Source organism: Coffea arabica, chromosome 10c, assembly GCF_036785885.1.
Source record: "Coffea arabica cultivar ET-39 chromosome 10c, Coffea Arabica ET-39 HiFi, whole genome shotgun sequence".
Taxonomy (NCBI): domain Eukaryota; kingdom Viridiplantae; phylum Streptophyta; class Magnoliopsida; order Gentianales; family Rubiaceae; genus Coffea; species Coffea arabica.
Window position 1 is genome coordinate 12412684 of NC_092329.1, and position 21402 is coordinate 12434085.

The window sequence follows — 21402 nt, forward strand, 5'->3', positions numbered from 1 at the left end:
TCTCCAATTATTTGCCATAAATCCGGACATATAGCCCGATACTATAAACTCAACCAAAGGATTAGTTCCCTGGGGTTGGAAGACCAAATCAAAGCCCAAATATCAAATCTTTTAATCGAACCAGCAACTGATGATTCAGAAAGAAAAGAAAATTATATCAACCAAATGAAAGATGATATTTCAACCTCTTCTTCCTCCCAAACCACCAGTGACAAAGAAGAAAGAGGTCCTACTATCAACGTTTTGACAAAAGCTCAAAATCTTCTTCTTGATATCATCGAAGACATCCCTGAAATAGAGAAAAGACAACTCTATTTAAATAAATTCAAAGAATCCCTAAACCAAGCCACGAATTCTTCAAATCCTCTAGCCAAAGACCCTAGAATTCTCAAAACTTACAACCTCATAGAAATTCTTGATAGGTTTCCTTCTAAACCTATTAAACCTTTGACTCTTCAATACCTTCAAACAGAAATTGATCTTCTTAAAGAAGAAATTAGGACAATTAAAGCCAAACAGGATCTCAACAGCCTTGTTTTTCAAAACCCAGCACCAATTGAGGAACCTATCAACCAGGAAGATGTTGAATTCCTAAAACAATTATCCAAAAAACCTAAGGAAGACAAGGATCATTTGGTTCAGATCCGATTACTAATTAACAATAATTATGTAATCGAAATTGAGGCCCTATTTGTTACTGGGGCAGACCAAAGTTGTATTCTTGAAAACCTTATCCCACCCCAATTCTTTGAACAAAACAAAGAAGTTCTAAGGGGAGCCGATGGATTTAAACTTGATATCAGTTTTAAACTAACCAATGTTCAAATCCAATTTTCTTCCTTATCCCTTCCGGATACATTTTTTCTAGCCAAAAAATTATCCAACAATGTTATTCTTGGAATACCTTTCATTCATAAACTGATTTCTTACCTAACAACAAATGAAGGTATTATACCTCAACTTCTTGACCCTAATGCCCTCCTACCTTTCTCTAAACCCTTAAAACTAACAAATTCTATTTTGTAGGAAAATGGAGAACACAATCAACAATTGGATACCTAGCAATTTTGTTAATAATCATGTTGCAAAAGATTACTATTCTTACAAACAGCAATGTAGGGAGAACAGAATCCGATATTTCGATGTTGTATTTTACAACACTGGAACTGGAAAACGTATTCCTCCACATCTTCAACATCAGCATAACAACATTGCTTCAAAACCAACAAACAATACAGTTCGCAGCTTGAAGGACTTGAGCTTCATAAGGCGAAGAAAAATTCAAAGATTAACCCTTCACAAACGTTGGCTTAATAACCAATGGGAAATACAAGCACCTGATTTTGACAAAATAATTCAAGAGGCAAAACAACAGTTATCTGTAACAATCTGCTAAAATATGAGGCGAGATATTCAAGCTGGCTCAATCGGAACAAGATTCAAAAAAAATCGTTTTTACTGTAGCACCAGAAGAACTATAGCAGTCTGGCAAGTTATTGTGCATACACGGCAACAAAAAACAAACAAAGCACTGTAGCGCGCACTATAGCGGCACTGTACCAACAGTAAAAAACACTGTTGTGGGTACTATAGCACTATGAAAAATTTTGCTATAAATACCCCTCAAACCCAACACATTACACACACAATTCTTTCACCATTTCTTCAAGACTACTTCTCTCTCTAGTTTGAAGAAACTCTCCTCCCTCTTTCTACAAACCAGTTCTTAGTTTTTATATTTTAGTTTTTAGATCAAACAAAGGAGCTTGAAACTTCATATCCTTGTAAGTTTTCTTTTATTTTTTAAATTCTTATATTCAATCAAATGGTCGGCTGAGCCGCCTCATATCCATTTAATTCTTGTTTTTACATTCTGTTTATACATGGCTGGTCTAACCGCCTATACTAACTAGTGGCAGTCCGACTGCGACCCACTTCCTTACTCTTATGCTTTTCCTTTCTTTAATTTTCTTTACTTTCCTGGTTTAAGAGGCTAAACCCTCGTCCCGTCTGGTATTTTGGTGTATATATATATATTCAAGCCTGTGCTTAGAAATGTAGTATATATGCCAATGTTTCTCAATATGGATAGATAACTTGTACCTGAGTTTACCTGGATTTATAACTTAATTTGACAACAAAATAAATAAATAAAAAGAGTAAGAGTGCATGCAAGATCCAACAAATATTAGGGTTCAGTTGACAATGTAAAAGGAAATTAACAAAATCTTTAACTCAAAAACAGTGTTGTTAGACCCAGATCGAATTAGTCACGGTCCGATCAATCTAACCATGAATCGGCCTTCTTCCTGACTTGGTAAGTTGCACAAAACCACTTTGGTCAAAAATTGGCCAAACCAGCAACCCCGGTTTGACTACTTGATTTGGTTTTCAAACTTCTCTTTCTTGTTTTTCTCAAATCTAATTTGAGTTATCTAAGTTGTAAAACCTTCATTTATTCATAGGAATAAAAAAACACCAAAATCACGCACACCCTTGAACGATCTCTAAACCAAGAAATTTTCATCTCTATATTCTTATTAATTTATCAGCAGTGATTCGAACTTGCATTAGAAAGCCATATTTCCAATAAAAAGATCTTGAATTGGGTATGATTTGTTTTAATTTATTTTTTCAAATATTTTTGGAGAGTGGAGATACATGAATTCACATTTTTATATATAATTTTTAGATGTATATTTGATTGTAAGGCTAATAATTTTAGAATAGTTGGCCAAAATATAATCAAGAACTTAATTTCAATATTTTTGAAACTTAATTTCAATGATTGGGCACCCATTAGACAGAACCATATTTTAATTTGATCATTCAACTGATTTCTAAATTTATAAACAATGATATAACCCTTGAATGCTATTTAACATAATTGATAAACTTATACCCTGAGAGGCATTAATTACCAAATAAAGTGGCAACGGATCCAAATCCTTATTAGTTACAGGGCGTAAAGGAAGATTTCTGGTAATGTATTTGTTGGTGTAGGGCTAAAAGAAGTTATTACATTGAATTTCATGGAAACAAAGAAGAGGAAGTAAGAAATTTTAAACTCAAGCATAGAAGGTTGTTCAGAGATGTCAAAAAAGGATCATGCTATAAAGCCTGGCTTCCTCCTTCTCCTCTTCTTTTTCTCTCAAAGGCATTTCTTTAAAGGAGGGAGACCATTTCCTACGAATTTTGCTTTATTTTATTTTTCTAATAAAGTGTCTCTTAAATTTTCTTACCAAGAGTTTTGTGTTTCTTACAAGGATTTCTAGTGAGAATTTTCTATTTCATAAGGGTTCTTATGGAGATTTTTGCATTATTTTTTCTTATTTTGCAGTTAGATCTAAATTTATTTAAAATTTGACTGTCAAATATCAAATTTTTTTGAATTTTGGTTCTATTTTGCCAAATCTCATCATCGTTATTGGAATTTACAGCTATTGATTAATAGATCTGGTGATTGCAACATGCGAAAAAGGGAGCTGTAGCGATTTATTTTTAGAAGATGAGTTTAAAATTTGTTATATTTTTCAGATTTGCTCATAATTTTTCAGATCTATTGAATCTGTTAAATTACAGATCTATAATTTCTAAGACATGTTTAGCCTGCCATTAAAACAGTTATGTAAATCAAATCGTGTTGGACAATTTCTAGCAAACCAATATTGAAATTTGCCTTTTATCCAAAAAAAAAATAATAAAGCCTGGCTTTTAGAAAGGAAACACATATACACATACACACACGCACATTTATCTTTTATCCAAAAAAAAAAAAAAATAAAGCCTGGCTTTTAGAAAGGAAACATATTTACACATACACACGCGCGCATGTATATATAGACACACTTTTTGATTTTCCACACTCATATAATAGCAGTGAACATCAATCAAACAATATAATATTTTCTCAAATAGTTGACCAATTCCAAAGAAATTCCTTTAACAAAAGCAAAATCATCAATAGTAAAGAAAATGTTATACACCCCACAATTGACTTCCCTAACTTCTTATCCGTTAATCATATGCCTTTCGCTTTCCGGCCCCACCCGACGAAACAGCCAATAATAACATGTGACTGTCTTATAGTTTTGATGCTTTTGTAATAAGAATCCTGATTTATTCCAAACAAACTTATTTCATTCTCTAATTTCATCATCTAATTATTCAAGGAGTATATTACTTTATAGAGATCTCAGTTTCGTATTATTGCTTATTGATTGGATAACTGAGTAGTACTAAGCTTACCCCTTCTTTTTTAGCACATCAGTACAAGTACCCTACACTTTCAGGTATCATCTCAAGTGACTTATGCCACATGGAGGTGGCACATGTTATGTTCTTTTTTTGGGAAAAGTAGTAGTGCCTGTCATTTCTTATATCAATGTTTCAAGTATGAAAAAGAACTATCTTGCTGGACACAAGCCAAATGTGCTTCAAAATCTGTTGAAGATATGTGGAAGAATGAGACTTGTCCTTGCCAACTTAAACAAGAAGTTGCTTGTGCTAATAGTGAACAGAACACATATAGTATAAAGTATAAACTATTCGATGAAACGGAAAAAGAAAAAGAACCAACTTCCATTGATAACTTAGCCCTCAAACGTGGTATAGATTGGTAAATTCCAAGTTTTAACAATCAAAAAAACACACACACTGATAACCCTCTCTCACTTTAGCTAAGCAAACTCCATTCCCATTCTTGACTTCCCAGCATTGCTGCTTACAGGATGAAAGATTGCACCCATTAACCTCCATTACTTCCATGCATCTTTCCCGAATACCGTGCTTCTCGCCTATAGTGATTTTCCCTGAAAGTACGAACAGAAACAAAGTAGCAAGATTAGATCGCTAATTATCTTGCAACTAAAGAAGTATGTTAAGAATTACATCCTCGAAATTTGTAGGTCATTTTTCCCAACTTCAAGCTTGAAGAAATTCAAGGAAGCTGATTTTCCTGCTTGCAGTGCAAACTATATATTGAGAAAAGAAATGATCTACCTGATGAGACCAAGATGGCAGCTACTGCAAGGAAGCAAAGAAAGTGATAGGGCTTCATCTTCTGCCGTACTGAATTTGCTCCACTGAATTGCATGAGATATATATAGGCACGACACGCCTCTTGGGATTCGCTCGGATGGTCTGGGAGTAGCCTAGTTAGGTCTCGAGTTCGTGTGTTCGAGTTATTTCTCTACCGCTTGTGTATTCTTAGAGGGCAGGGTGCACAGGCGTAGAGAGATTAATCTGGCAAAATTGAAATATTTCCTGTATTGAAAAAAGGGAGACGGGACAGGGACGGTCATAAGAAAGACCGTCCCTGAACAGTTAATGGTCAGGATTTGGCTCAAAAAAATTGTACGGTCCTGATCACTTCTTGTACCTCGTTTTTAACAACGTGTGTGGAGCTCACAAAAATTTGTTCTAAAATTACATATTATGCAAACAAAGTTACGCGACGTGCAAAATGCACAAAATCACTAGAAACGGTTGCAGGTGCAACCGTTCCTGCCCGTGGTCCCAAAAAAAGGTGGCGGGGATAGGCACCTTTTGCAGCTTTCCACATTGTACTAAAATATTTCATCACATGAAGTGGAACTGGTGGCACAAAAGTATAAAGTTATTGTTAGGTCTTATTTTCTTAGAACTATTAACCATGTGAAAGTTGGAGAGTTATGTCAGTTTGTGGAATGGTCCTGGAGATAAATTAAGGGTCCAACTAGTTAAAAAATGGCAAGTAGGAGTTATTAAAACTTCAAAAGGAGATTAAGGGTCTATTTTGCTAGAGGATTTTCACATTCTCGGTTGCCAAAATTGTCGTCAAATGTAGCACAAACTAAAAAGAATTTTGCTCTAGTATGAAGTTGAGCTCCCACTTAATCATAATTAATAACTCTGAATGCGGACGCCCAACTTGCAGCTTCAAGTTGCCAAATTAGTGGAGTCCTATCAAAGTCTACTTAAAAAAAAAAAAAAATTAGTTTATGTAGCTTAAATCAAAGTATGAAATATTTTTAGGTTCTTATGCAGCACAATCTCAACCATAAATAGTAGTTTTTGGAGTAGAAAAATATAGTCAAGGACCATCTATGAACATAATTGAAACTATTACTAAATAGAAAAGGATTCTTATAAGAGGCAGGTCTTGCTTTGCCAAAGGTCATCAATCTTAAAGTATCCTCAATTCAATAGATGAGTGCTAACATAACATTTTGTTGTGAACCAACCCTTTTTTTTTTTTTGTGTTCATCTTGTGCCCTTGGGGTAAAGAATAGCAGAAACCAATTATAAGTGCCTTTCTGCAAATTTTCTCTATACGACGTTCAACCATCTACTCCAATTGATGGAACTATCGGTTTTGTACCATTCGGAGTAATGACTTGCCAATTACAGTTCGCCAGGGCGTTCTCATTAGAAACTTCAGAAAGTGTCTGCGTTTTTGGTAATGGTTGACTACTTGTTTGTTAGTTTGTGAGTCACTAAGTTATAAATTTGAGTTTGTACAATAAAGCCAGATTGAAAAGGAAAGGTGGAACGAGGGTCTAATATCATATTTCCCGTTCAAATTAGTCATGACCTAGTGGCAAAACAAATCGCAGAAGCTGATTGCAAGATAATATGATTCTGTAAGCAAATCAGCAATGCAGAAAAAACAGAAGAAGAACAGCAAAAGACAGAGATAAGCAAGAACAGAATGTTCATACTGATGCCAATCAGCTTGATACATGAGAACGAAAATCACCAGCAAACCTTACAACAGAGATTGTAGGGCATACAGATTTTAGACGCAAAAGATTACTATACGCAACAAAATAAAAAAACTCCCCAAGAGTATCTCAGCCCAAGAACAACAGCCTCTCTTGCACGGCCCCCCACCCATAACCCCAAACCAGACCACCACGGGAGGAAAATGGGGGGAAAAAAAAAGAAGAGGAGCTCAGCCCAAAAAAACAACAGGCTCCTCCGCCCCAGAAAAAAAGACACTAAACACTCATCCACACTATCATCAATAAACACCAATTTAAGTAAAAACTTCAGAATAGAAAACTAAGCATCGTACAGAAAAAGCTCTGTACCATCATATCCTGTGCATCCTCTGCTCCCCAATGATCCATTGTGTCACCAGACTAGGATCAACGGCCAAAGCATTGCATGAACTGGGGATGATCCCCAGATCAGCACCAATTTGTTCATACTCCTTGAAAGCCGCTTCCATCTCAGCTTCAGCAGCTGTATCATCCATGATTCCCATTGTGCCTCTCTGCAGGATGTCAGCGTAATATTTCTCCTTCTCAAGGTCATCTTGAAATGGTTCCATTGCAGGGCCCTGCAAGTTCCACAATCACTTAAGCGATAATGAGGACATATGGGGAGCATACAGAAATGCATATATCCTTTCATAGCCCAAAAAACTAAATCAATGCAGCAAAAAACAACTTAATTACAGATACTTTTCTACTTGTATCTTTTACTTGCAGGTGTCTATTCTGTTCAAATATTTTGGAAATGCTTGTGGCAAAATTAAATAAACATTTATGCACTTGCTTATCTTAGGATGGGACAGTTTAATAACATGGGATAGCATGCACGTCACTCTTAAGCCCAAACTCCCATGCTACGTGTCTATGTTCCCCCAGAAACCAATGTTCAAAGCAGTAACCTCTTTGAAAAAATTACTCCAGGGATAACAGGCTGATCTCCCACAAGAGCTCATACTGATGAAAAAGGTTTGGCATAGGATGCCAAGCCTGCTTCCCAAAGAATCTAGAAGAAAAGGCTAATTCCTTTAAAGTATTCATTAACAGTTTACAAGCAAACCTATATGACTGTTTTCATGGTTCTCTTACACCCATCAACATCATCTTACATAAAAGACAACTACAAGCACAAAAATAGCCATGTCTTAATCGCTTTTATACTACAGTAAGAACTACATTTTATTTCGGAATATGCAGGCTACTGTAAGAGCCACATTTTTGTTTTGGAATATGTAGGCTACTATCATACTTCAGAAGGTTGCTTGACTTAAAATTTAGAAAATAAAAAAATATAAAAGAGGGTCGTGCATGTACAGAGCTGCTCAAGCAATGTAGTTGGACACATGAAAAAAATATACAAGTCAAAATACTGTGAGAAGCATGGCAAACAGAAAAGTAGGATATCGCAACAATAGATTTATATTTTTGATAAATAATGGTAGTATTTAGGATGTCCCATTAAAGTGCTTTTAGTCAAGGCATGATCAGAGAAAAGAGTAAGGGTGGCAATGGGGAGGGGGTTGTCAAATAACACCCCCCCGTCTCCCGCCCCCTGCCCCCACCCTGTTTCCCCTGCGGTCCCCTGTAGGGGAAGAAATCAACCTACCATATTTAACAATCTACTCAGCTACGAGACAATTTTATCATTCATTCTATCTCAAAATATCCAATAAAGACATCCTCAAGTACTCAACCTTAGACCATTCAACGAGTTGAAAATACTAATAACTAAAGAAAATTAGCAACTTGTCAATACCATGAAAATGACATTAAAATATCCGACTAAGATGTAATAGGACCAAGTCACAAATATATGTTCACAATTATGTTATTAATTATATTATTAAATATAAAGAATTGGATCATAACTAAATTATTATATTGTGTATATATATGTATTGTATATACATCTATAAATTTAAATATATATATATGTATATTGTATGCAGGGGACGGGGCAGGGGATGGGGCAGGTGTATGTTGACCTGCCCCTCGCCCAGTTTTAAGGCAGGGGTGTCCCATCCCCTGCCCCTTTTCTACCCCCACGCAGGCACCCACCCCAATTGCCACCCTTAGAAAAGAGAAGTAAAACAAAGAGGGAAATATGGATCTTATGGTGAGAAAGAATCTAAGCATGTGATGTAGCAGCCTCGAGCGAAACCATAAACTGAAATGCATAGTACATTAAAGAGGACAGAGTATAGTCTATGAAAGGAAATCTGTGAATGACGTGTGTATCAAGGAAAAAATACTGATATTTCTAGATAAAGAATTGTATGCTTCGTGTGTGACTAAAGCTTCTACTTCAGTAATTCTGTACTTCCAGGATAAACCATAGGTCGAACAGCTCTAGGATACAGGTTATGATGAGTCCTGGCAAAAGAGAACATTCAAAATACTGTAGTTCACATCAATCATGCAAAAATACTTGTAAGGTAGTACATCTCTCCATTTACAGGAAATCAAGAAGTGGTCCCAAGTTAGGACCACCAGGATTATGTAGCCTTTGCCCCCTAACTCCAGACAACAAGAAACAGAATCCTGAGGGAGAAATGAAGCCTTTTGTGGTGGATCTTAGCGCACTGGGAGCATAATATCCTATTTTATAAGTGCCTTAGGCAGACAGGATGTGATTTAACAAGTACTCATTAGCGGTACCATAGTGAGGATACAGAGCATGTACTACAAGCAGGGTTCAAGTAGGTTGCCTTCAGTTAATACCAGCTGTCACTATATAGCTATGAGTTGGACACCAGTGCGATCCTAAAACACAAGCAGTTAAAGTGTCAAGGCAGTGAACACCTACACCAAGCTTCTGATGAGACTTGAATTTGTCAATGCCATGACCATCAAGAGGTTTTTCTTAAGCTGGCCTTTTGTAAAAGTAACCTATAAACCGCTACTAAATTAGACATGCATTGTTCGATTATTACAAACATCCCTCACCACCGGGACAGCAGCAATGGACTTAAAAATAAAGACCAATAAAAACTTAAATCCTCCTACACGAGAAAATAAAACTAGTTAAAAGCGCTTGCAAACAATCTGCTTCTCCTGTGTCCAAGAGAACGACATTCCAATCCAGTACTTTTAAGATCTATCAGACTATTTTACAGAAATTTTGACCTGAAGGTGCAAATTTGAATTTATTGAAATATTTATAAAAAATTGAGTAGGAACAAAAGCCTATTTGACCACTCCATCCAATAGATAAAACATGGACCTAGAGATCATAGACAGTCAGCTCTCTTACAATCAATATCTGAGAACTTGATAATTTCTAAATATTGATATGTAACTTCCTTTCATGCCTAAAATTGATTGTTGTTATATACCAGTTTGACATGATTCAGAAAATGTTCGCTCTGTTTGTAATTATTTATTTCAAAAGTCATACACCTTAGTTTTTTCGACCTATTTTAACAAAAATATTGAAACTCAAAATACTACGTAGATATTCCAACTTTATCCCAGTTTAACAAGTTGATTTATGCAGTTTCATACATATTATTAATTCCTTTACCTTTTGTGATTAATTACTACGTTCTTAATTAGAAAAATAGATTTTGAAAGATTGGAAACCAAGTTTTATGACACCATCTTAGAAGGATGATTATTATGGAAGCTCAGAGAACGAACATACAGCTTTGTTCCTCCATAGTCATGAAGATCCTAATAACGTTTGATTATCTTAATGCTCCTCAGTAACGGAACAAAATTTGTTTCACTTAACAAAGTGGGCAAAAGTCTTATGATGGATAGAACACATGAATAGTTTTCCCTAACAATAGTCAAAAACATTTACTTCTCATTGTTACCAATATTTTGTATTTACTTCTTATTGTTACCATTACAAGGAAGAGGAAGCATACAGAAGAAGGCAACCCATAGAGGCTACCATTGTTTTGTATTTACTTCTTATTTTGTTACCATTATTTTGTTAGACTTTCAACTTCAGATGCAACCTGCTGCTTGTAACTGGAGACCTCCCCAACTCAGAAATCTGGATCTAGATTTCCAATTAAGACTGTTTGTAACAACTAAAAGCTTTTCTGACAAGGACCAAACTATAAAGAAATTATACAGACTCAAGTCAAAAGAGCCAATAATCTTTAACTCTAAATGAAAGACAAAGCAATGTTATGCAACAAAACCTCAAGGCAAGAATGAATATTCAAATAATTAGTTCGAACATATATTAAGCTAAAAAAGCTAATTGAACTTTAAGCATCTTAAACTCTAATTTGAGGATTTGCATGAAAACAGTTGCCCAATACCTGGACAAGTTCAGCATAATGTTGATAGATTTCACTGCTTTCATCTTGATCACCAAGCAATGTGCCACCGTACCAGCCATTTGCCTCATTTACTGACGTCATTGCAAGATATCTACAGAACAAGTGAAATTGCAATGGATCAGGAATCAAACATGTAGCTGAGAATGTTGTACAGTTCTTAGACATGCAAAACGTAGCTTTGACAATGGCAACAATACCTAGCAGTTTCTTCTTTTGCTTGTCAACAAGTGACATCAAGGGCAATATTAAATCTTTTATCCAATTTGAGTACACTGTTTTTAATCTTTTGTCTGAGACATTCAGTGGGATAAAAATACTTACCAGAGAATGGATTAGTAGGAAGTAAATGAAATCAGAGTTTGACGGAAATAACATGCAAGAAGAGAAGTTTCCGTGCATTTTGCCAGTTATCCTCAATTATCAAGTACATAAAAGACAACTGAAACATCAATTCTGGAAGCTTCCAAAGCTAACACTACCAACTTAGCATGAGCCCAAACAATAATAGTATTTTGTAACAGTAAGAAAGACCAGAATCAGATATATTTACATGAGGCTTACATATAAGAATGGATTTCGTGTTAAACAATTGGAATATAGGTCACCAAAAGCTTGAAAGGGGGAAAAAATAATAGCAGCTTCTGATTGACTTTGAAGCTTGCTGAGTATTCAATAAAACAACTATTGTAGGATTCCCTGTTTCATTTTCTTGAATAGCAGAAGTCAAATTTAAAACTTCAAAAGGCACAGTAGAACAGTTTAACTTTAGGATGTGGACCTTTAGCCACCTCAACTAAGGTTTATCCCTTTTTCCTCAAATTTTTTCGTTATGTATAGCAAACACCCCTCTGTCCGAGTCTGGAATTAAATCTACGGTTAACTGGCAAGTGCTTGGCATGAAGCTCACGTCTTTCATTATTTTCCTAGTTTTACTTTCACTCGCTTCTTACTTTCTCTCTCCTTTTTCAAATACTGATTTTAAAATTTTCTTCTTCAATTCCCGGTTTTCTTTCTCTTTTTGCTCCTGGGTTCTCCCACACTAACTTCTCCCCAACAATGTCTGGGGCTACAATTCTCAGGCAACAGATTGCTATCTTCATGGTACAACCTACCAAAAATAATCAAATTTCCAGACTCTTTTTAAATTAGCATGACTCTCAATGCCTCACAATTACTTTGACATCTATTTTCTTTGACACAAAACAAGAGAGACAAATCAAATTGAAAATGATCAACACCAAAAGTTGTTAGTTCTGAATTTATCCAAGCTAAATCTTCCGTCTTTAATATGAATCAGATTCCACAAGTCATGGCTTTCTGTTTTTATTTTCTTTTATATTAATCAAAATTGCATAAATTACTCATCCATTCTGAACGAGAAATGGCTAGTGCGATCAGTCTGCCTCCCTCAATGCATTTGTGTTGTCTTTTCCTAGTGAGAGCATGTGCGCAGCCTGTTGTTGTGTGATTTGGCTGGAAGAAGGATGAGGCAAACAAAGAGAGGAGAAAAGAATAAAGAAGGAGAAACAAAGGAAATAGGGAAAGAAGAAACTATTCGATGGTGATTTAATTAATTGAAAGCCATGTGCATTCAAATGCGCAGCTGACAGTCAGATTTTATCCCAAACACTAAGTGGAAGGGTCATTCTGAAACATAATGAAAAGGAGTCAATGGGTACAAAAGGGGACTGAAGTATAAAAAACCCTATTGGCCCTATTGGTTAGGGGACACAAGAAGCTATCACATAGCTGAAATTGGGTATCTTGCACCTGAATGTATATTCGATTCACCCTCACCTAAGAAACTTTTGAAATATGGCCACATACAGTTGACAGGTCATTATAAGTATAAAGATGAGAATTCGACCTTCCATTCCAACTTTATTCACCCATAACCCAGGGGGAGCTTTCTATAGCCATAGTTACCTCTCCATACAATTAGGAAACTCAGAAAGGACACAGAACAAAAAATTAGATTAAACAGTGCCGGTCCTATTAAAGTAATTTCCTTAATATCCCAAATCACGAGTTTTTCTAATTCCTGGTAGTTTCCGAGTACATAAATAGATTACTCACACTTCTAGGGGAACACTTAATTTCTCTACTCTTTCTCTGCATGGTATCATACTAGGTTCCCACCAACAACATTAGGAAAAAGAAAGAAATAGGAACAAGAAAAAAACATGATTGCTGATCAGAATTTCTCCAATCAAGCAGCCCTAGCATATCCCATAATATCCTGTATTCCATGAGCCTACTAAACACATTGAAGTCGATTGTCATTTTGTAAGGGAAGAACTTCAACACAAAGATAATGTCTCCTAGTCATGTCAATAGGCAAACAACTTGCTGACTATGAATCCTTGCCAAGAATTAGAATGGATTTTATCTGTAGCAAGATATAAGATCCAGCTTGAGGGGAGTATTAGGATATAATTTGTGTTTGTCCTATTAGAGTAATTGATTTGATATTCCACATCAAAATTTCCCAAATTACTTGCAATACCAGAACATATAAATAGATGAACTAACCCTTTCTATGCTTATGCTTCCTAAATCTTCTCTCGTCTTTTTCCAAAAAATTATGTTGGGAAAGGGTCAATTATGCAAACCTACTAGAAAACCTTAAACTTCTTTAGTTAAGTGGCTTATGGCACTTTTGGCAGCATACCTTACACTTAAATAAATACATTATTGAACAAAGAAACTCTTCTGCAGACATACATGAAAGGTGGCATGCACAACGAGGCTACCACACCATCAGGAAAATAAGCATGATTAACATGCAAGCCCAGCTTCGATGTATAATAAAAGTAAGAGCAGAGACTGGTTAGCAATATTCTGACTAGACAGACTACAGTGGCCAGTCATAAATTTGCACCCACTAACCAAAGTTTGGACATGGAATTCTCAGTTGTATTTCAGAACTAGCAAACATGCAAACTTAGCTTCACCCATTTAAGAGCAAAGGCACCCTAGAGATGGATTAGCAAGAAACTAGCCAGGCAGATCGCACATTCTGGTCCACATAAGCTTTGCACCTGCTAAATCACGTTTGTAGATGAAACTGATGTACACCCATAATACAGAACAAAGAAGATAGCAGAAGGCAACCGATGTTAGCAAGCAATAAGCACAGCTTATAAAGAAGATACCTTTGGAATAAATCCTCATCATTAATTTCACTTGTAGGGGAAAGCCAACTGAGGTCAGATAAAGCATCAACTCGCTTTTTATCATGAGAATCCCTGTCTATAACCTCATCTGACCCAACCTTTGCACCTGAGTTAGTATCATAATATTTCCTCTGTCCAAAAAGCCAATTAGGGCTCTTGAGCTGTATTTCTCTGCAGAGAGTTTGTAGTCAATTATAAACAATATCATTCCATATAACAGATTAGAGCTATCATTCCAAGGTATGACTAAATTACACGTGTACAAGCACTAGCGACCTGATCTCTAACCACACTGTAGTCACTCTACCTTAGCTTAAGCTAGTGAGCCTTAATTGGCTCAAAAAATGAACTCAAGCAAGGATGGATCAAGCAACAAACAAAAGCCTTCCCTCACATAACAAAAATATAATTCAAAGCAGGAGAGCATAAAATAAGCCACAATTTAAGATTACCCACTAGCCTACATACTTATCAGGTTGCCACATTAGATGTAGCTTGACCTCTAAGATAAAACATTCCTTCACACGTGTGAAATGCATCACCCTGCATTTGCATATCTCAGAAACCATAAAAATCTACACTGAAATCGCTCTAGAGAATATTCCCTTTGACCTTTCTCAAAATCCAATATTTCACAATAAACCAAGCTTGTCTTACTGCACAAACCATTTTGAAAGTCAAGATTATGACAACTTTGTGCCAATAAGAATAATCCAAATATAATACCACATTGATCATGGTCCGCCACCTTCCCAGGAGCACAGAAAGCCCGGGAAAAGTGCAATGTATGCACCTTAGCAGACAGTAAATTATAAATTTCATATGCAAATCCAAAAATAAGTTCCAGATGCCATAAATGTAAAAGCAAACCTCAGTCAGAATTTCAAAAACTAGAAGCATAGTCCAACACATGCTACACATCAAAAATTAAATTGTCCAAGTATCATGAGTATCTTCAACATGTCAGTTCTGACATCGGTAGAGAATTTGGTTTAGATGATATGCATAGAAGATAAAGAGGACACACACAAAAAGGAATAATAAGACAAGGAAATTAGAACCATCTTTTTAAGCCAAGCTGTAGTGATCATGCATCATGTGCATATCCATCACAGAATGATAATCTCACACATTAATAAAATGAACAATAAGGTGAATTTCTTTCTTGGTGTTTCTCCATATATGTGCAAGAGCATCATGCATATGGTACTTAAATTTGAGGAAGCTCTACAATTAAGAGACAAGGATGCTAGTTGTATAATTGGATAGAGAAGTACGCTGCATCAGGGGCCACTCCAAAACTTCCAGTTTTCTGGTCTGTTTCACTGTAAAGCCGAACATTCTTAATTGAACTGCAAGTTCTTTCAATCAATTTATCAAGGGATGTCAACTTTATGCGTGAAAAGTCCTCTTTACTAGCTGGAATAGGGGCAAAAGAATTGCCTTGTGCTCCAAGCTCAGCTTCAACCAGGGAACTGAAATAGGAAAGCATCAAGTATTGATCTAACAGTCATCAGAAGAAAAAAACAAAGAAAAAAGGTCGAAAATTTTGAGGGATCATATGAACTATTTTTGTCTCTGTGCATGCCAAGGTAATTCACAGACTTCCAACTGCAAGGGAAAATTTTCTTAGAATAGCTTAGAGATGCAGGCACCAATAGCAGAATTCACACCACAAGGTGCATGTGTAAGTTTTTTGTTTCCATAAATTCAGCTAGATCATTCCATAATCCTGCAAGTCCAGTCCCATTTTGGTGACAGGAATTCAAAATATAGAACTTTCTGTTTTCATGATGAAGCTAAACAATTATAACATTAAGCTGACTCCAGCAATAGACTAAAAAAACAATTATCTATGAGAAAGAACAAATAGAAGGAAAGCAAAAGAACAAGGAAAACAAAATCTAAACAAGCAGGAAAACAATGGAGATATTTTAAAATGTCTCCCAGGCTATTCTAGTGGTTCCTTTTCTTTTTCCTCTCGACTTGAAGCTAGCTATGACTTTGTGCATAACTTTCCTTTTACACGAAATTTTCCTTTCTGCTATAACTCAAATGTTCAAGAAGACCATTCATAGTTTCCTTAAAGCTAATCAATCCAGTAAAAAACATCTAGATGATCTAAGGCAAAATGGTTTACATGCGTTCCAGAGCCTTGGATGAACAACAAAAAACTTTATCCAAAGGCGAACAGGTGCTACATATGCAACTCTGTTAAAAAAATAAAACATTGAAACACATAATTGAGCAAATAGTTGTGTCTTTCCATCTAATCGAGCACATAAGCAACCAGTGAAAAAATACAAGCCAATGCTCCATGATAAAAACCGAATCATTTTCATCAATAACTTGGCAATTCTAAGACAGCCCAGACTGCTTAGGTTGCCAGTTCTGACCAATAACTGATCAGCTGGTGGGTCTGGTTCAGAGTAAATCAAACTCGATAGGAGCTGGTATACCAATTGGCTCAGAAAGGACAACCTTGATTGCTTTCTGAATTTGCTAATACTTTTCATTTTCAAAAAGGTTTTAAATTTCACTTTGCAATTTTAGCACCAAGTTCACAAGTTTCTAAAAGTTCAGAATACTTTTGTTACACAACTATTTGAGATGCAGGATCCTATGTTTTATTTGTCATCTTACAAATTTATCAACAAAACTATTCTTTTTACATTTTTCTAGGAAAAGAAAAACCATAACATCAGTTGAATGGGCTGTTAAATCTGGTCGAACCAGTCAAACCAGGAATCAGTTGACCAGGCTAATTTTAAATTTTATTGCAGTTACAGTCAGTTAATAGACCAGTAGACCTCGATAAGAAACAAGCAAAAGAGTTGCAACACAAGTTGGTGCACAAGCAGACCTAAAAAAGAATGATTACATGATATATCACTTGAAGAGTAGTGAAAGAGAAGAAGCAAGAGAGGAAGATATTTTGGGATGACATTCCTACACACTCATATGTGAGTAGTACAACTGACATATATATACAAGATTGAAATAATCTAGATCCTAAAATCAAGCTATCAAGATCCTAAAATCAAGCTAGAATAATTAGCTATCTACTTCCTATAATTAAACTAGGATAATCAGGCTAATAATCAGGCTATCTAATCCCTATAATTGATGTATAATATATCACACATATCTAGATATATTCAACACTCCCCCTCAAGCTGGAGCATACAAATCATATGCACCAAGCTTGCCACATATATATTTTATACGAGGACCTCTTAGGGACTTGGTAAGAAAATCTGCAAGTTGATCACTTGAATTAATGAAACCCGTCTCAATAACTTTGGAGATCAATTTTTCTCTAACAAAATGGCAATCAACTTCAATGTGCTTAGTCCTCTCATGAAAGACTGGATTGGAGGCAATGTGGAGTGCAGCTTGATTATCACAAATCAACTTCATTGGGTCACTAGTCCCCAAATTCAACTCATTGAGCAATTGTTTAAGCCATATTAGCTCACATGTAGCCATAGCCATGGCTCGATACTCAGCCTCAGCACTGGATCTAGCAACCACATCTTGTTTTTTACTTTTCCAAGATATTAAGTTGCCACCAACCAGAATACAATAACTTGTGGTAGAACGACGATCAATAGGTGATCCTGCCCAATCTGCATCAGTGTAACCAATTACTTGCATGTTTTCTTTATCAGTATACAACAATCCTTGGCCAGGTGCTCCTTTGATATATTTGAGAATGCGGAGAGCTGCATTCCAATGAATATCACACGGGGAATCTAAAAACTGACTAATCACTGAGACAGAAAAAGATATGTCAGGACGTGTTACTGTAAGATAGTTCAACCGTCCCACAAGCCTACGATACTTTCCAGGATCCTTAAGTGGCTCCCCCTGTCCTGGAAATAATTTAATATTGGGATCCATTGGAGTTTCGACAGGCTTAGCATTTGACATGCCTGCCTCCTCCAAAATGTCCAATGCATATTTTCGTTGGCAAATAACAACACCTTCTTTGGATTGGGCAACTTCGATACCCAAGAAATAACGAAGCTTGCCCAAATCTTTCGTCTGGAAATGGCCAAAAAGGTGGTTCTTTAACTGAGCAATTCCATCATGATCCTGTCCAGTGATAATAATATCATCGACATAAACGACAAGATAAATGCTACCTTTTGATGGAGAATGACGATAAAACACTGAATGATCAGCCTCACTACGGATCATGCCATATTTTTAGACAACATCACGAAAGCGTCCAAACCAGGCCCGAGGAGATTGTTTGAGACCATAGAGTGCACGTTTTAGTCGACAAACCATTCCACTAGACTTCCCCTGAATAACAAAACCAGGTGGTTGATCCATATAAACTTCCTCCTGCAATGTACCATGAAGGAATGCATTCTTGATGTCTAATTGGTGCAAAGGCCAATGATGAACAGCAGAAAGAGATAAGATGAGACGAACAGAAGACATCTTGGCCACTGGAGAAAAGGTGTCAGTATAATCCAGACCAAAAATTTGAGTATAACCCTTAGCTACTAGACGAGCTTTAAGACGATCAATTTGACCATCCGGACCAACTTTAACAGTATAAATCCAACGACAACCAACAGTTGATTTACCAGGTGGGAGTGGGACCAGCTCCCAAGTGGAATTGGAGTGAAGAGCAGCCATTTCATCTATCATTGCCCGACGCCACCCAGAGTGGGACATAGCCTCACCTATAGTTTTAGGAACAGACATGGACGACAAAGAGGACAAAAAGGCATAATAGGATGAAGACACGCGCTGATAATTGAGACAAGTATAGTTGGGACATTGATTGCGAGTAGAACGAATACCTTTGCGGACAGCAATGGGTGGGCTGGCTGGAGAGGAGATCGTGGTAGGTGACGAACTTGGAATAGTTCGTGAGGCATCAGGGACATCAGCAGATTCTCCAACACCATTATCTGGAACTGTAGTAGGACAATTCCTTACATTGCGTCTCTGGTAAGTGAGCAATGGTGGTGATGCGGGTGAAGGTAAGGACTCTTTAGGAGGCTGACTAATGTCAGTGTCATGAGTAAGAGGAACAAAATAAGTAGAAACAGGAATATCCTCCGTGATTGTAGAATGCTCAGACTTGTTAAGCTGAAAGAAAGGAGTAGACTCAAAGAACGTAACATCTGCAGATATGATGTGTCGTCTAAGATCAGGAGAAAAACATTTGTACCCTTTTTGTGTTCGAGAGTACCCCAAAAATACACATTTGACAGCACGTGAAGACAGCTTATCTTTTCCAGGAGTGAAATCATGTACAAAACATGTACAGCCAAATGTACGAGGGGAAATAGAAAATAGTGGAGTATTAGGATATACAAAAGAGTAAGGAACTTGATCCTTAAGGACAGATGATGGCATGCGATTAATCAAATAACATGCAGTGAGAATGGCATCCCCCCAAAAACGTAACGGAACATTTGCATGAAGAAGTAAAGTACGTGCTGTTTCAACCAAATGTCTATTTTTCCTTTCAGCAATCCCGTTTTGTTGTGAGGTGTGAGAACATGATGATTGATGAATGATCCCTTTAGACTCCATAAAGGACTTGAAAGAGGTGGAGAAATACTCATGTGCATTATCACTACGTAAGATTTTTATGGAAACACCAAATTGTGTTTGAATTTCAGAGACAAAACTTTGAAAAATAGAAAACACTTCAGATCTATTCTTCATAAGAAACACCCAAGTACAACGAGAATAATCATCAATGAAAGTGACAAAATACTGAAAACCTAAAGTAGAAATAACACGACTCGGTCCCCAAATATCAGTATGGACCAAAGAAAATAGAGATTCAGCTCTACTATTAGCCCTTTTCGGAAAATGACTACGAGTGTGTTTTCCAAGCTGACATGATGCACACTCTAAGGAAGACACAGTAATAGATGGCACCATCTTTCGAAACTTATTTAAACTTGGATGACCCAAACGACTATGGATTAGCAGAGGATCATCTACAGCAGAACAAGATACTGGTGTTGGTAAAGACAGATGGTAAAGTCCCTGAGACTCACGCCCTGTGCCAATCGTCCGCCTCGTACCTCGATCCTGTAAAATTACAGATTCCTCATCAAATGTAACTAAGCAGTTAAGAGAACGACACAAACGACGAACAGATACTAAACTAAAAGGACAATTGGGTATAAAAAGAACAGAATCGAGAGGCACAGAAGGTAGAGGGTTAGCCTTGCCAATCCCTTTAGCTTGGGTTTGTGAGCCATCAGCAAGAGTAATATTGGGTAGAGAAGTAGAACTGTGGAGTGAAGAGAAAAGTTGTGGATTACCAGAAATATGATCTGTGGCAGCAGAATCTAAAACCCATGGGCCAAGAGATGGAGATTGAGAGACACATGCACTAACATTACTAGTGTGTACAACTGAGGCAGTAGGTGTGGAAAATTGTTTGGCTGTAAACCATTTCACAAAATCTTCATACTCGGGCTTGAGAGTTGGTTCTGAAGTTGCGCAAGGTTCGGATTGAACAATATTCGCCACTTGTTGGGGAGGACGTCCATGCAAGAGCCAACACCGATCTTCTGTGTGGCCAACCTTTTTACAATAGTCACAGTAGGGTCGATTTTTGTTACCATTATAACCACCTCGACCACGGCCACGTCCACGACCTCCTCTTTGGCTGGATTGAGATGCCAAAGCTGATGAATCAACAACGATAGTCTCCGAAGATGATTTTGATTCATCCGGGAGCCGTAACAGCCGTGAAAAAGCTTGAGACAAAGTAGGAATTGTGGGGCTAGCAAGAATCTGATCACGAATGGTAGAATATTCTGCAGGTAATCCAAAGAGAGCAAAAAGCATAAAAAATGTACCTCGCTGAGAGAGTTGTTCCTGCTGAGTTGCAGCAGGGGGTAGCAACTCATTGAAATCGGAAAGGACCCCTTGAATTCTGCCTAAGTAAGAACTCATAGGCATATCAAGTTTTCGAGGTGCAATGAGACTCATCAAATCAGAACAAACGGCATAAACACGAGATGTATCATTAGTGTATAATGCTTTGGCCTGCTCCCAAACACTAAAGCAAGTCTTATGTGGACGGAAAATTTGCTTTAGTGAAGAATCAATGGTCTGCCAAAGCATGCTACACAATTGAGCATCGATTCGCTCCCACTTGGATGGATCAGTCATAGTATC

The 21402-nt window shown here is 36.8% G+C and overlaps 1 protein-coding gene and 1 long non-coding RNA gene across 3 annotated transcripts in view; both read right to left on the minus strand.

The window, feature by feature from the left end:
- Positions 1–4592: 4592 nt before the first annotated feature.
- On the minus strand, positions 4593–5109 carry LOC113715044 (uncharacterized). The gene is made up of 2 exons (XR_003453834.2): positions 5002–5109; positions 4593–4811 (listed from the first exon to the last, which is right to left on the minus strand). It is a non-coding gene; the product is annotated as an uncharacterized lncRNA (long non-coding RNA).
- A 1568-nt stretch (positions 5110–6677) lies between these two features.
- The window catches only part of LOC113714749 (phosphatidylinositol-3-phosphatase SAC1-like), a 30164-nt gene continuing 15439 nt past the window's right edge, over positions 6678–21402 (minus strand). For both annotated transcript variants that reach the window (XM_027238803.2, XM_027238802.2), the window contains 4 exons: positions 15507–15704; positions 14209–14400; positions 11033–11144; positions 6678–7324 (listed from right to left, as the gene is read on the minus strand). In XM_027238803.2, the coding sequence (XP_027094604.1) occupies positions 7076–7324; positions 11033–11144; positions 14209–14400; positions 15507–15704 (751 nt within the window). In that variant the 3' untranslated portion in view covers positions 6678–7075. The remainder of the gene's footprint in view (positions 7325–11032; positions 11145–14208; positions 14401–15506; positions 15705–21402) is intronic.